Here is a 13,339-nt window from a genome sequence, read left to right on the forward strand (position 1 = left end):
CGGCGGGTCCGGTCACGTGAGCGCGCGGTTCCGGCGGAGCGGGCGGCGGGATGCGGGTGAAGGTGCTGAGCCGCAACCCCGATGACTACGTCCGGGACACCAAGCTGGACCTGCAGCGCGGTGAGCGGGGCTCCCGGAGCGGCCCTCGGATCGGCCCTCGGATCGGATCGGCCCGGCCGGGCCCGGTGCAGCCCGCCCGCAAGGGATGAGGCCCGTGGCGGAGGGAGGCAGGGAGGCGTTCGGGCTCCCGTCGGCCGCGCCGCGCCCCGCCCCGGTCCCCTCCCCTTCGCGGCTGGGCTGGTGCTCGCCAGCGACGGGAATCGAAGAGCCCTGGCAGTGGGCTTTAGGCTTCCTTCCTTCCGAGCGCCGGGAGCTGTCCCGCGCGGGTGCCAGTCCCCGGCGGGGAATTGCGTGCGGTGCCCGTCTGCGGAGGAGAGCTTCCCTTGCCGCTCCCCGGGGCCGGGCGGCTGCCGGAAGCCGCATCTCGAGGTGTCAGAGCAGGAGTGCGGGGCTGGGGGTTTAACCACTGTTCTGGTACCCCGAGATTGCGCCTGACCTTAGTATTTCCTGCCTTAGCGCTTGCATTTTTTTGCACTTAATGCTGTTTTAGTCCTAGTACGTCGCGTTCTGCTTTTGCACATTCATTATTAAAACTGCCAAAAATTGTGCTGATTTTACACACAGAATAATAGAGTTTTGTGGGTTGGAAGGAACCTCTAAAAGTCATCTAGTCCAACGCCCCCTCTCCCCCCCCTCCCCCCCCTGCGGTGAGCAGGGACACCTTCAGTTAGATCAGGTTGCTCAAAACCTTGATGGGGCATGTGCCATCTCATTGTAAAAGACTTCTTACTTCTATCTTGTCTAAATTTACCCTCTTTAAGTTTAAAACCATTACTCATTGTCATATCACATCTTTCTCATAGCCCCCCTTTAAGTACTGAAAGGCCACAATGAAGTCTCCCCAGAGCCTTCACTTCTCCAGAATGAACAACCCCAGCTCTCAGCCTTTCCTCATGGGAGAGGTAGTCCATCCTTCTGATCATGTCTCTCCTCTGGACCTGCTCCAACATGGGCTTCTAATGTATGTTTTTTCTGTTGCAGTTCCAAGGAACTATGACCCTGCATTGCATCCATTTGAGGTTGCTCGAGAGTACGTAAGAGCTCTGAATGCCACAAAGCTGGAACGTGTGTTTGCAAAACCCTTTCTTAGTTCACTTGATGGCCACAGAGATGGAGTTAATTGCATGGCCAAACATCCAAAAAGTTTGTCTACAGTGCTGTCTGGAGCTTGTGATGGAGAGGTAAGCTTACAAACCACAACAGAGAAGGTACCTTTCTTTCTTATTTTCTTTTTTCTTTCTTTTTTGTGTTTTGTTGGGTTTGATTGGTTTTGCCACACTTTCCTGTCTTTGTTCAGCATGTTACCTTTATCCTCACTCAGAAGGTGAAACTTTTTGCTGCTCTGTTACTCTACCACTGGACAGGAGACAAAATGTAGTGAAAGGTTCATGGGTTGAGATAAGGACTGGGAGACATCACTCACTTATTATCATCAAAGACAAAACAGACTGAACTTATTATTAAGAAAATCAGAGCAGGATAATGAGAAGTAAAATAAAACCTTAAAACTACCTTCCCCCCACCCCTCCCTCCTTCCTGGGATCTCCTTCCTCCCCCCCAGCAGCATAGGTAAATGGGGAAAGGGGGTTACAGTCAGTTCATTACAAGTTGTTCCTGCCTCTACGCAGAGAGAGGAGTCCCTCCACTGCTCCACCATGGGCCCCTCCCATGGGAGACAGTTCTTCATGAACTTCTCCAGCATGAGTCATTCCTACAGGCTGCAGCTTTTCACAAATTGCTGCTGCGTGGGTGACTTTTCCACACTGTGGAGTCCTTCAAGAGCAGGCAGCTCCAGTGTAGGTCCCCCACAGGGTCACAAGTCCTGGGAAACCTGCTCCATTGTGGGCTCCTCTCTGCATCGGTCCACAGGTCCCTGCCAGGAGCCTACTTTAGTAAGGCCTTGCCATGGATCACAGCGTTCTTTGAGTGCATCTGGCCTCGTCTTCTCCACAGGCTGCAGGTGGATCTCTGCACTCCCATTAACTTCCTCCATGGGCTGCTGGGGCACAGCTGCCTTGCCATGGTCTTCACAACAGGCTGCAGGGGAACCTCAGCTCTTCCCTCTCCTTTCCTCACCTTGGTGTCTGCAGAGTTATTGCTCTCATGTATTCTCACTCCTCTCTTCTCTGAGCACAGTTACATCTGCCCACTAACTTTTGTTCCTTCTTGAATGTGTTATCACAGAGTTGTTACCACCATTTCTTATTAACTTGGCCTTGGCCAGTGGGGGGTCTGTGTGGGAGCTGTCTGGCATTGGCTCTGCTGGACATGGAGAAGATTCCAGCAGCTTCTCACAGAAGCCACCCCTGTAGACTCCCACTACCAAAACCTGGCCATGCAAACCCAATACACGTTGTGATTGCTTTTTGCTGCCCACATGATCACCCCCACTCCTCTCCCTAAAGAAGTTAAACTGTCAGATTAGCTAGGGGGAATGGGCACACAACCAAAAACTTTTTGGAATAACAATTTTTCATACTACCTAAAAAAGGCTAAGCCTATATGTATTTGATTATTTTACATAACAATTATAAGTAGCAATCAAGGGCACTTTAATTGGAACTAGTTGCAGAAAAAAATACCTGTCTTTTCTGAATTCCCTGTCTTTTCTCACCCTTACATTGCTAATTTGATAGTACTTGAAAGGTGTCTTCTGGGCAGTTGGTTGCTTTCTGCTTTTTATAGAAAGTGCCTATGTCATGCAGTAGTATAAGGGACGTTTACCTTTTCAGAGAAAAGTGGAACTAATTCCTATGAAAGTTTAGCCAGATTTCTTATCCACTGATAGAACGAGTAAAGTACTGGGTACTATAAATACATAAAAATATAAAAACTGACCTCCATTTCTTTGTTGTTGTTTTTTTTAAATGAGCCCAAAAGCTTTGAAACAGAAACCTCTGTGAGAGTTGGACATCTGTAGACAATGTAGTACAGCAACTGGACTGAAAAAACTCTGTTGGTTCCAAATTTCTTTGTGCTTTTGTCTTTAAAGGGGTATTTTTTTTTGCTAAATTTATAACTGCTGCTGTTTTTTAGCAAAAATTCTAGTTCGAAAATAGGGGAGTGCAAAATGCAGAAAGTATACAGCTTAGGTCACGGGAGAGAGTAAGAAGGAAAGAGCCTCACTTTAAAAATTATTTTTCAAGAAAGGAATAATTAAATAGTTTTTAACATTATAAAATCTGACCAGTGTCCAAGCCAGCTCTGCCATTTCATTACCACATGTGTGATCTCTTGTACTTGAATTGTGAACTGCAGCTGTGGGCTGTAGAAAGCTTACAGAATATTTGCTCCTCTGTTTTTAACAGGTTAAAATTTGGAACTTGACCAAACGACAGTGTGTTCGCACTATACAAGCCCACGAGGGCTTTGTTCGAGGCATGTGTGCCCGTTTCTGTGGTACGTCATTCTTCACTGTAAGTATTATGTGTCTCCTTACCAGTGCAGCAGCACAGAGTACCTGTTCACCATCTGTTTTCCACTGAGAAACGTGCTCTCTGCTGTAAAATATTTAAATACTGTATGAATACACTTATTGAATGTGTTGACAGTTCTATTTACAATGAAATTTTTTCTGATGCTGTGATAGGGATGTCATTCAAGACCATCCAAGGGATAACTACCAGAAAATAGCTAACAGATGGTCATGTAATTAAAACTCGAATAAACTAGTTTTCATTAAAGTAGTAAATGGATTGTGTTTATTGAAAGACATAGAAGCATATAAAAAAGTAACCATTTGCATATACTATGATTAAAAATAATCTGATTAAGTCAAGATCATTTCATGTGAATAAAGCTTTATTAATTCATAACAACCACAACAGATTCAGTTGCATGTAAACTGCTTGGAAATAGTACGTCTTCCTGTTGGCATTAAAACAGTTCTAAGGTAAGACAACAAGAAGAACTGTTTTTGAAAACTGAGGTGTCCTGAGGTTGTGCTTCATTTTAACTGGTCATAGAAGAGCCATTTTCACTACATTATATTTGTCTTTTCTAAGGTATATACCAGGTCATAGGGACAGTAGTTACGATATAGGGAAAGTCACAATAAAAAATCCTAAGTGACTCCAGGTTAGTTACTCCCCTTTTGACAATCCCTCTGCCTGAAAATTGAGAGAGGGAGAGAAGAAACAGTAGTAGTGCAGTCAGGTAGGGGAAGATAAACTTGTAAAGCTAATATTTTTTTAGGCCTGTTTGCACGATCCGGGTCACTGCACAGCCATGCAAAAGCTTGTGTTGGCATTAGTGCAAAATTTGGAACAGGCAACCAGAGCAACTGGAAAAGTTGCCTTTTAACTGATTACAGGCTCATCAAAGTGACTTCCAGAAGATGATTTGCAGTTTAAGGTGCCAGTTGATTAAAATGTAGCCTTACAAAATAGCCATCATTCCAGCTCACCTTTTTCCTATTTAGCTGTCTATTTTGGAAAGTGGAAAAGCCTTGTGGATGAAGATAGACAGTTGAATAGATGAAGGAAAGGTGGTGATGGGAAACAAGTGGCAAACTGGGAATCAGTCGCCTGCTCTCAGAAGCAGACAGATCCGCAGACAATCTCTGAGCAGCAGCCCCCACCTCCTCTTTCTGCTCCCACTACCGCAGTTTTTATTGCAGATCATTGTTCTGTGGTGTGGAATCCTCCTTTGGCCAGTTCAGGACATCTGTCATGCCTGCGTCCCTCCCAGTCTGCTGCCCACACCAAGCCTGTTTGCTGGTTGGTGAGGCAGGGGTGATGGAGACAGAGTGGGAGCAGGGGGAAATGCCTCAGCACCATGCAACCATTGTTCAGCAACAGCCAAGGCTTGGGTGCTGTATCAGCACTGTTTTAGCCACAAATCAGAAACACACTGCCAGGTGGGCTGCTATGAAGAATGTTCACTCCAGCCAGACCATGTACATGTTTTAACAACATATTATGACCAGGACAGCTAATCTGTAGCTTGGAGTTAAAAAATGGAACAGTGAACGGGCAGGAGGAAGCATTTGTGTATGTCACAGAATGTTTTGGTTTTTTTTTTTGAAAGGATGCCTGTATTTAATTGCAAAGCACATCTAGCAAAATAAAAGCGAATATATTTACATAAAACTGTACTTGATTTCTCCAATATTTCCAGGTTGGTGATGACAAAACCGTGAAGCAGTGGAAAATGGAGAGCCCGGAATATGGAGAAGAAGAAGAACCTATTCACACAATTCTTGGAAAGGTAGTAAATCTGGGTTTTGATTTTCCCATACCTCTTCTTTTGAATTAAGTTTGAATCATTTTTTATCTAGTTTTTGAAGGAGAGAGAAATAATGTGATATCACCTGTTATCATAATGGGTTGTAAGGTGATGGGATCAAATTTTATAATGGCACTTTTAAAGTATCTTCACATTTTTATTACATTTATTTTACATGTAACCAAAAAGGACTACCTCAAATGCCATCAGAGACTGCTTAGCTCTGTCTGTACTAATTATCCCTTTCCTGCAAACTGGTCACATTTCTTTGTAGTCTCCTCAGACGTGTTGCCAGTGCTTAGTCTGCATTAAATAACTTTCTTTTCATGCCGATACTTCGCAGCCATTCAATACAAAATATTAACTTTACATCTTTCTTTTTGACAAAAGCAGTCTAAAAATATATACTTTGGCACCTTGAATTTATGGTAAGCTTTGTTAGGAAAAACATTAAAGTTTTTTCCAAATACATAGTTTGAAACTCTTTAGTTATTGCAATGTCTACGGAATCCATTGAAGTCCCCACTGAAAATTCAGTTGCACTCTTAAAATTTTCATTTGCTTTAAAGGCAGCCAGGATTTTGTAAATATGCCTTTATTGCCAACTCCATTGTAAATTAACAAGAAATGCATACATGCACATTAAATGAAAAAGAAAGCTTGCCTACTGGTAGGGGTACATCTGATAAGACTTAGTTTCTGGTAGCACTGGTGATGTAATTTTCAGTAATATAAATGAGTAAAACCATGTGAGACTCCATATGCGATGATTTGTTGATCTTTTTTCTAACAGAACATACTTGAGTATTTATGCATACAATTGGGTTTTTAAATTTTTGTTTGGTTTTTTTGTTTTTTTTTTTTCCTTAAAGACAGTGTATACAGGAATTGATCACCACTGGAAGGAACCTGTTTTCGCCACCTGTGGCCATCAAGTGGACATTTGGGATGAACAAAGGACAAGCCCCAAGTGTTCTCTGACTTGGGGTTTTGATAGCATAAGCAGTGTAAAATTTAATCCCATTGAGGTAATGCTTGTGTTGCATGTTGGAAACCAGTATTTTTCTTGAGCAGTATGAGATCTAAACTCTGTTTACACCATCTTGAATTTTTTTCTTCTAAATTTAGATTTTATGCTTAATGCAATATTTAGGGGGAGGTATACATAGATTTTTATGGTTATATTATTTTGGAATGTAGTACCATATATTTTATCTTCCTATCTTTTGTCTCTGTTGGTGGGGGAGAGGAGGAACAAAAGCAGGGCAGTCTCCATTCTGCCCACAACAATACATATCTGGTACCTCAGTCATACAGTGTAGCAGTTATGTGGTTGTGGAGCTGCCAGTTTGTCTGTTCCAGTATTCTGCTACCTCTGACTGAGACTTCTCACCCTCTCCATGGAAAAACAATTGCATTTGATCTTTTACAGCACTTCCTATTATACCCTTTGACTGGGCTATGTTCATAGAATAAGTGTTTATGGGGATTTGCCTGTTAGTTTTAAAGGAGAGGGCACTGCATGTATTTTGAATCTTACAGAAAAAGCTATTTATAATGTTTGTGCTGAGTAATTACCTGCACTGAAGAAGAAACTGATTGGCTGAAAAAGAAACTGATGACCAGCTTTGTGAAATAGCTTAGGTATCTGATGTAAGCTGTTAACCACACTCCAGAAGTATTTCAAAGACCATACACACTGGTTTTGGGTTTTTTTTTTCAGACTTACCTTTTGGGAAGCTGTGCTTCTGACAGAAATATTGTGCTGTATGATATGAGAAAATCAACTCCATTAAAGAAGGTAATATTTTTAAGAGTAATTAATGGCACTAATAATCATCCTGAATATGTTAATAGCCTGTAACTGTTGGTGACAGTAGAGAACGGAAAGCTCTGAACTGTGAGTTCACTGAATTTTCAATGTCTGAGTCTTCTGAGTTTGAATTAATGTTGGGATTTAAACAGTGCAGAGTTAAAAGGGCCTTTTTCTGCATTCAGATGGGCTGTCATGCTCACTCTATTGTAATTCTTGATCAAGTGCCTGACTTGACAGCAATTTCACAATAAGAACTTTATGTTCCTGTGTTGTGTTCTGTCTATGTATGTATGTTTTTAAAATTTTTTTTTCTTCTCCTTGCCAGAAGGAAAAAAAGTAGCTTCACCACTGGAGAGCCTTGCTCTGCATTTGAAAATGTGTTTTTCCTTTTTAGGGAGCTAAACCCTTCCCTACTATAAACATTCAGAACTCCTTTGCAGTGTAATCAAAATAGTATTTATATGTGGAACTTACCGATGACATAGATTCCTATTTAACAGAATATATGTATTTATTTTAGCTAAGAAGCTGGTAATTCATACACACATATCAAATCTCTATCAAGTTCAGTAGTTCTGAGCCCCAGAACTATCTTAACAATATTCTTCTTGAAATACAATATTCTGGCTTGTGAATATGCACTCAGTGTTCTCCTGTGTTACATACTGTCTCCAGTGTCATTGATTTGATACACACTAGAACATGATAATGGTATTTAGTTATAAAATAGGAATGCTGTTGGCATAACAGTATTTCTTTCTCTCCCTGTACCCCAAGAATTTTCAGTGAAGTTTCACTTGGACTACTGAAGCAGTGCTTGTAAAAACTTGTCAGAGATGCCAGCTGAAGACCTGAATGTTGAAATGAGCTCAGCTAGTGCTGTAGAGCTGCAGTTGCAAGGTCAAAGGATGCAGTTTGATCCTTTGTGAACTAAGTTTAAATCTAACAGAATTTTACATATGGATATATGCTAAATATACGACTGTACATACATGTGCATATAGACCTGTGTGCACGTGTTTGTGTACCTCATGTAAGCAGCGTGCTGAGGTGCATTTCCTCGTATAGGAATAAAACACTGATTAGTACTTCCTTGCTTCCATGGACACAGTACTGGGTTTCTTCCTGGGATAGGGGTAATTCTGCTGTGGAGAGGAGGTAAAATGTCCATTTCTGCATTGAGAGCCAAGAGCTCTGGAACTCCGAAGAGAAAGGTTTTGCTTATTAGAGGTACCTTACTTATGTATGGGCATTGGTTTCTGGCACTGCTGAGTTCCTAGGATTTGATCAGCAAAGCAATTGGAAGTCAGTGGGAGTCCCTTCATTAATGGAAATAGGGGTACAGCTTCTCACATCATGAAGCAGTAGCTCTGTTGCCTGTTTGTCCTGGGTGTGGGTTTTGAAGCCTTAAGTTTTAAAAAGGGAGGGATGAGATAGTGAGATGCTACCTAAGTTCATGATAAGAACTGGTCTAAAAAAGCTGGAAAACATGAGTGAAAGCAATTCTGTTGAAAGACAAGAGGAAAATGTTTTGGTAGGAGTTGGTGCACTTTAAAAGTCATTCTTGTGCAACCTGTGGGATCAGGAAAGCTTTGGGTGTTTTAAAGATAGACTTTAGCATTTAAACAGCTGACAGGAACTGTGTTTTCTCTTGCTTGTTACATTCTTAGGTGTTCATCTCAACCAAATACGTTGTAGGTAGTAAAGGAAGACAGGTTAATTATTTGGGTAATCTGTTTTTGTGTTAATCTCAACATTTCCAGGCTGACACTCTTTGTGAGCAAGTGTTCACAGGTAAAATAAATAAACCAAGAGAGAGAACCAAGTGTCAGGGACTTGACAATTTTGACTGGTCTTAATAAGGATTTAAACTTACCAATTTTATAAGATGACGTACAATAGATTAAAAGTAACAGTAAATTATGGCTCTGGTATGGGTTTAGATAGTTCTGAAATGCCATTATTGATGTATTTACAGCAACTTAAATTACTTCCAGCCCAGGTTGCCTTACATAGTTGTTACTAAACCTAATGCTAGAACTGTGAGACAAATGAGAAATGAGAGACAATCTCATTTCTTAGGCACTGTTTTAATTCCAAAAGCCACTGCTGAAATGAACTGAAGGCTTGTAAATTTCGGTGAAAAAACAAAAGATTTGGAGCATGACAGAACTTGACTCCTTTTGAAAGAGCTGGATTTTTTGGCAATATTGAAGTTATTTTGTGACATGATTTAAAGTACTTATTATATGTATGGTGGGTTAACATTAATTGTGTGCTTATTTTGCAGTGGCTGATGAACTTGTACAGGAAGGAATAAAGAACAGTCCTTGATTATTAACTTCCCAGATTTGTGCAAGATTTATAACTAGAACAATACTGAAATCTTCAAATTCTAGTTGTCACATTAGTGTAAACAGAAGGCATTTCAGTGGCCACTTCTTAAACTAGAGATCACTTTAAACATCTGATTACTACATTCAGTTCTGGCTGAATGTAGTTCCTGAAAACGAGCGGTGTTCTGCAGCACAATGAGCAGGGTGGTGTCGCCTAGGAATTGAGGACTTAGGGAGAGTTATGAGCATAGGCACACGTTCATTGTAATCTTTTGGAGGGGTGTTCAGTAAAGTCATCACTATTAATTTGTTTTGAGACTGTGTTCGTTACTGTAAGGGTTATAATTGTGCAAGTATATTCTGAAATATGTGTGTAAATTTATGGTGTTTGGTCTAGTAAGCCAAGAACAAAAATGAGAATTGAGTACCATAGTGTTAAACACCCAAATTTCAGGATTTTTAAGTAGGATTATAGCTGGCCTGGAGCATTGTAGACAATCCTGTTTAGAGTTGTTCAGTTTGTTAATAAGTTGCTCTGCAATTACACATCCACTTTGTGTCAGGCATACTGAGTATAGTTCTTATTTTTAAATAGATGGTTGGAAGTTCCTCTCAGGCTTGGCACAAACCAACGCTGCTGTGTCTGGTGTGTCAGGTGACCTCCTCCCTGCCTTGCCTTGTCCCACAGGGGCCTAGCTGTCCTCCAGGGTGGGGACATCCAACGTACGGCTTCCTAATGCCTCTTGTCTAGTCTGCAGTTAGCAAAGTAGAAGGGTCTTACTAGTCTCCTATCAGCTGCCTTCTTCCTACTTCAGGGCCAACTGGCCTCTTTGTTGGCCATAAGCTTACAAGCAGCAAGCAAATCTTACAAATGTGTGAGGATGATTCACTGCTGCTACAGTGATAGTGCTGAGTAGATGACAACACAGTAACTTCTGTGCGCTTTGCTTGGCACTTCTGCAAGAAATGGCAGCTGTCCAGGAGAATTCATGAACTACAATTTCAGACATCAAATAATGAAGGGGTGATAACTGGGAGAACATAAAAATACTACAATTGCTTTGCAAATGCTGGTTCACAGCTTCAATTAATGACTATATCCCTTGAAATAATAATTTAATTAGGTATGTCTATTGATTACTTAACTAAAGGTTCCTGTAAATAGGATAGAGAAGTGAAATTTTTTGGAAGTTCCAGATTTACTTGTTGACCACTAGCAGGTTGCTATGTTAAATGACCACTTTGAAGAGTTTGATTCTAAGGTGGTTTACAGAGGAAAGCTTAATTGTTGTATAGCCCAAAGCAGTAAGCATATGATGAGGAACAGGAGGTTCTTGGGTTTCACTTCTAACACTGCTGGGGAAACATTCTGTCATGTACTATTCCTCTGCCATAATTCTCTATCTACAAAGTACTTGTCTGCAGTCGTATATAAGAAGTTTTGAACTACAGTGAGTATTTTACTGCCTATAACAAGGTAGCAATGTGTAAATATATTTCAGGTTATCTTGAACATGAGGACAAATACACTGTGTTGGAACCCTATGGAAGCTTTTATTTTTACTGCAGCAAATGAAGATTACAAGTAAGTGTAACCTTGCTTTTTGATAATCCTGGACATGCTATATTCTTAACCTCTATCTTGGTGATTTATGATCATGCTAAAATAAATTTTTAAAACACTACTCAAACTCTAAATTTGAATCGCTTAATAATCTAGAGAGTTATAGGCATACTGATTTTAAGAAATATGAATTGACAGTAAACTACCTCTTTCTGTATGTCTCAGTACTTGGGGGGTAAACAGTAGTGTAACTTAGAATAAATGCAGCTGAACCAGTGCAAGTGTAACTTGAAACCTCGAAAATAAATACTGTTGGTCTAGTCTGAGGCAATACAAGTGTTCATTTTCTTGCCAGCTCTTGTGAAGCTTGATGCATTGTACTGATCAGCTATTTTGATGAGAACATTTCTTAAAAAAACCCCAGATTAATCTTTTGTGAGACAGTTCTGTAGACTGCAGTACTTATCCTTTCGATGTCTCGGAGCAGTTTTTTACTTTTGAACAATACTATTCATGTGAACAGCTAATCTGATATTGAAAAAGCTGTCTCTTCAAAACTAGGCCATTTCAAATGTGCTCCATATCCTTTTTTCCAGGAAGTCAGTGATCTAACAATAGATCACTGTTTTCTTCTAGAACATAAGCATTTTATCACTTATCTTAAGGCTGTTTTTCTAAGGAAATGGAATCTGACTCAGACCTTGAAAGTAGTGTTATATTCAATGTGCTGTTTTTCTTGTATTTGTGTTATGGTATGGTAAAACTGTTAGACTACCTAATCTATTTGTTTATAAGTTTGGGGTTTTTGTTTATGAATTTGCTTTTTGGTTGGCTTGGGGTTTTTAAATTTTTTTTGTTTTCTTCCTCTTGCTAAACTAAAAAATTACTGTCAGGGACAACTGTCCTCTTGCAGCCTGAAGCACTTAGTGTGCAAAGGCAAATGCATATATCAACAATGCATATGCAAGTATTTGCTGATTATATGGAGTAGCAGTTTTGAATAAGATGCTGCATGCTTTCTCTTGGGGAATTTAGAAGGAAAAAGCAATAATCACCATTATAGTGTTCAGTAAGATATATTTAATTTCAGTTATGCATTCATCTGCAGAAAGGAGGGGGAGAAACCTGGTGAATTAAATTTTTTTAACATAATAGTTCTACTAAATAGTATATCTTAAGCAGGTTGGGTGTTTACTTTTTAACATAATGCTTTTCTATGGACGGTGGGCTCTGCTGAGCTAGCATCTCCATGTGTAAGGACCAAGCTTTCCCTGCACTCCTACACTTGCTACACCAAGCTTTCCTTGCACTTGTCTGGCCTAAGATAGGCAGTAAGAGAGGGTGCCAAACAAATGGAACTTTACAGTAGACTCTGAATTACTAGGAGTTCACAATATGGAATATTTAGAAACCTTTCAGAATTGATAGGCTTACTGTAATGATTCAGAGATGCTTCTACAAGTACAGGGTGCATACTTAACATCTGAAGATAGAGTAAAGGAGTCCAGTGTGATGCTTGGAGTCAGTCACCCATGAACAGATGATGAAGGGAATAGTGGAGCCTGTCTGTCTTTTGATAGTGAGCAAGAAACCTAGGTCTGATCCAATAACTAAACCTTGTGGTTAACAAACTCCTTTCAAACCCTAAACAGTGCAGTTTTCTTTCTTTTCAAGTATGAGCTGCTTTAAGGAGTTCCCTCTGCAATATGGGTCTATCCTCAAGTGTGGTTTCTGTAAAATGTGCTGTTTACTTAGGACTTATTATGATACTAAGATGTTGATGTATTTATTTTAAAGCTTATATACTTTTGATATGCGCTTTCTTGAATCACCTGTGATGGTGCATATGGATCATGTGTCTGCTGTTCTTGATGTGGATTATTCACCCACTGGGAAAGAATTTGTGTCTGCCAGCTTTGATAAGTCCATCCGCATTTTTCCTGTAGACAAAGGTCACAGCAGGTGAGTAGTTTTACACCTTTCTCTCTTGCTGTCATTCATTCCAGTAACTTCCTCCCAAATCCTCAAAATTACTGATTCATTCATTAACATCTTCATTGGGGCATTCACTTCCTGTGAGTGTCGAAATCTTATGCTGTCAGTAGCTTGAAGCTGACAGGCTGTGTAGTTGACATAACTCTGGAGTATGGATCAAGAGTGAAATTACTTAACAAGTAGCAGTACTTCCACAATATGGAATTAAAATTAGAGCGGATTATTTTGCTTAGGTCATTCATATTTTACCAAGGTGAATCTCATTTGATCTCCCTCTCTATG

General features: G+C 40.4%; 1 protein-coding gene across 1 annotated transcript in view; it reads left to right on the plus strand.

Moving 5' to 3' along the window:
• Positions 1 to 5: 5 nt before the first annotated feature.
• DCAF13 (DDB1 and CUL4 associated factor 13) overlaps positions 6 to 13,339 on the plus strand; it is a 28,126-nt gene continuing 14,792 nt past the window's right edge. Inside the window, exons 1-8 of the mRNA XM_032131225.1 lie at positions 6 to 120; positions 1,102 to 1,301; positions 3,429 to 3,536; positions 5,239 to 5,328; positions 6,219 to 6,374; positions 7,070 to 7,147; positions 11,001 to 11,083; positions 12,860 to 13,024. Coding sequence (XP_031987116.1) covers positions 51 to 120; positions 1,102 to 1,301; positions 3,429 to 3,536; positions 5,239 to 5,328; positions 6,219 to 6,374; positions 7,070 to 7,147; positions 11,001 to 11,083; positions 12,860 to 13,024 — 950 coding nt within the window. The 5' untranslated portion in view covers positions 6 to 50. The remainder of the gene's footprint in view (positions 121 to 1,101; positions 1,302 to 3,428; positions 3,537 to 5,238; positions 5,329 to 6,218; positions 6,375 to 7,069; positions 7,148 to 11,000; positions 11,084 to 12,859; positions 13,025 to 13,339) is intronic.

Source organism: Corvus moneduloides, chromosome 1, assembly GCF_009650955.1.
Source record: "Corvus moneduloides isolate bCorMon1 chromosome 1, bCorMon1.pri, whole genome shotgun sequence".
In the NCBI taxonomy this organism is placed as follows: Eukaryota; Metazoa; Chordata; class Aves; order Passeriformes; family Corvidae; genus Corvus; species Corvus moneduloides.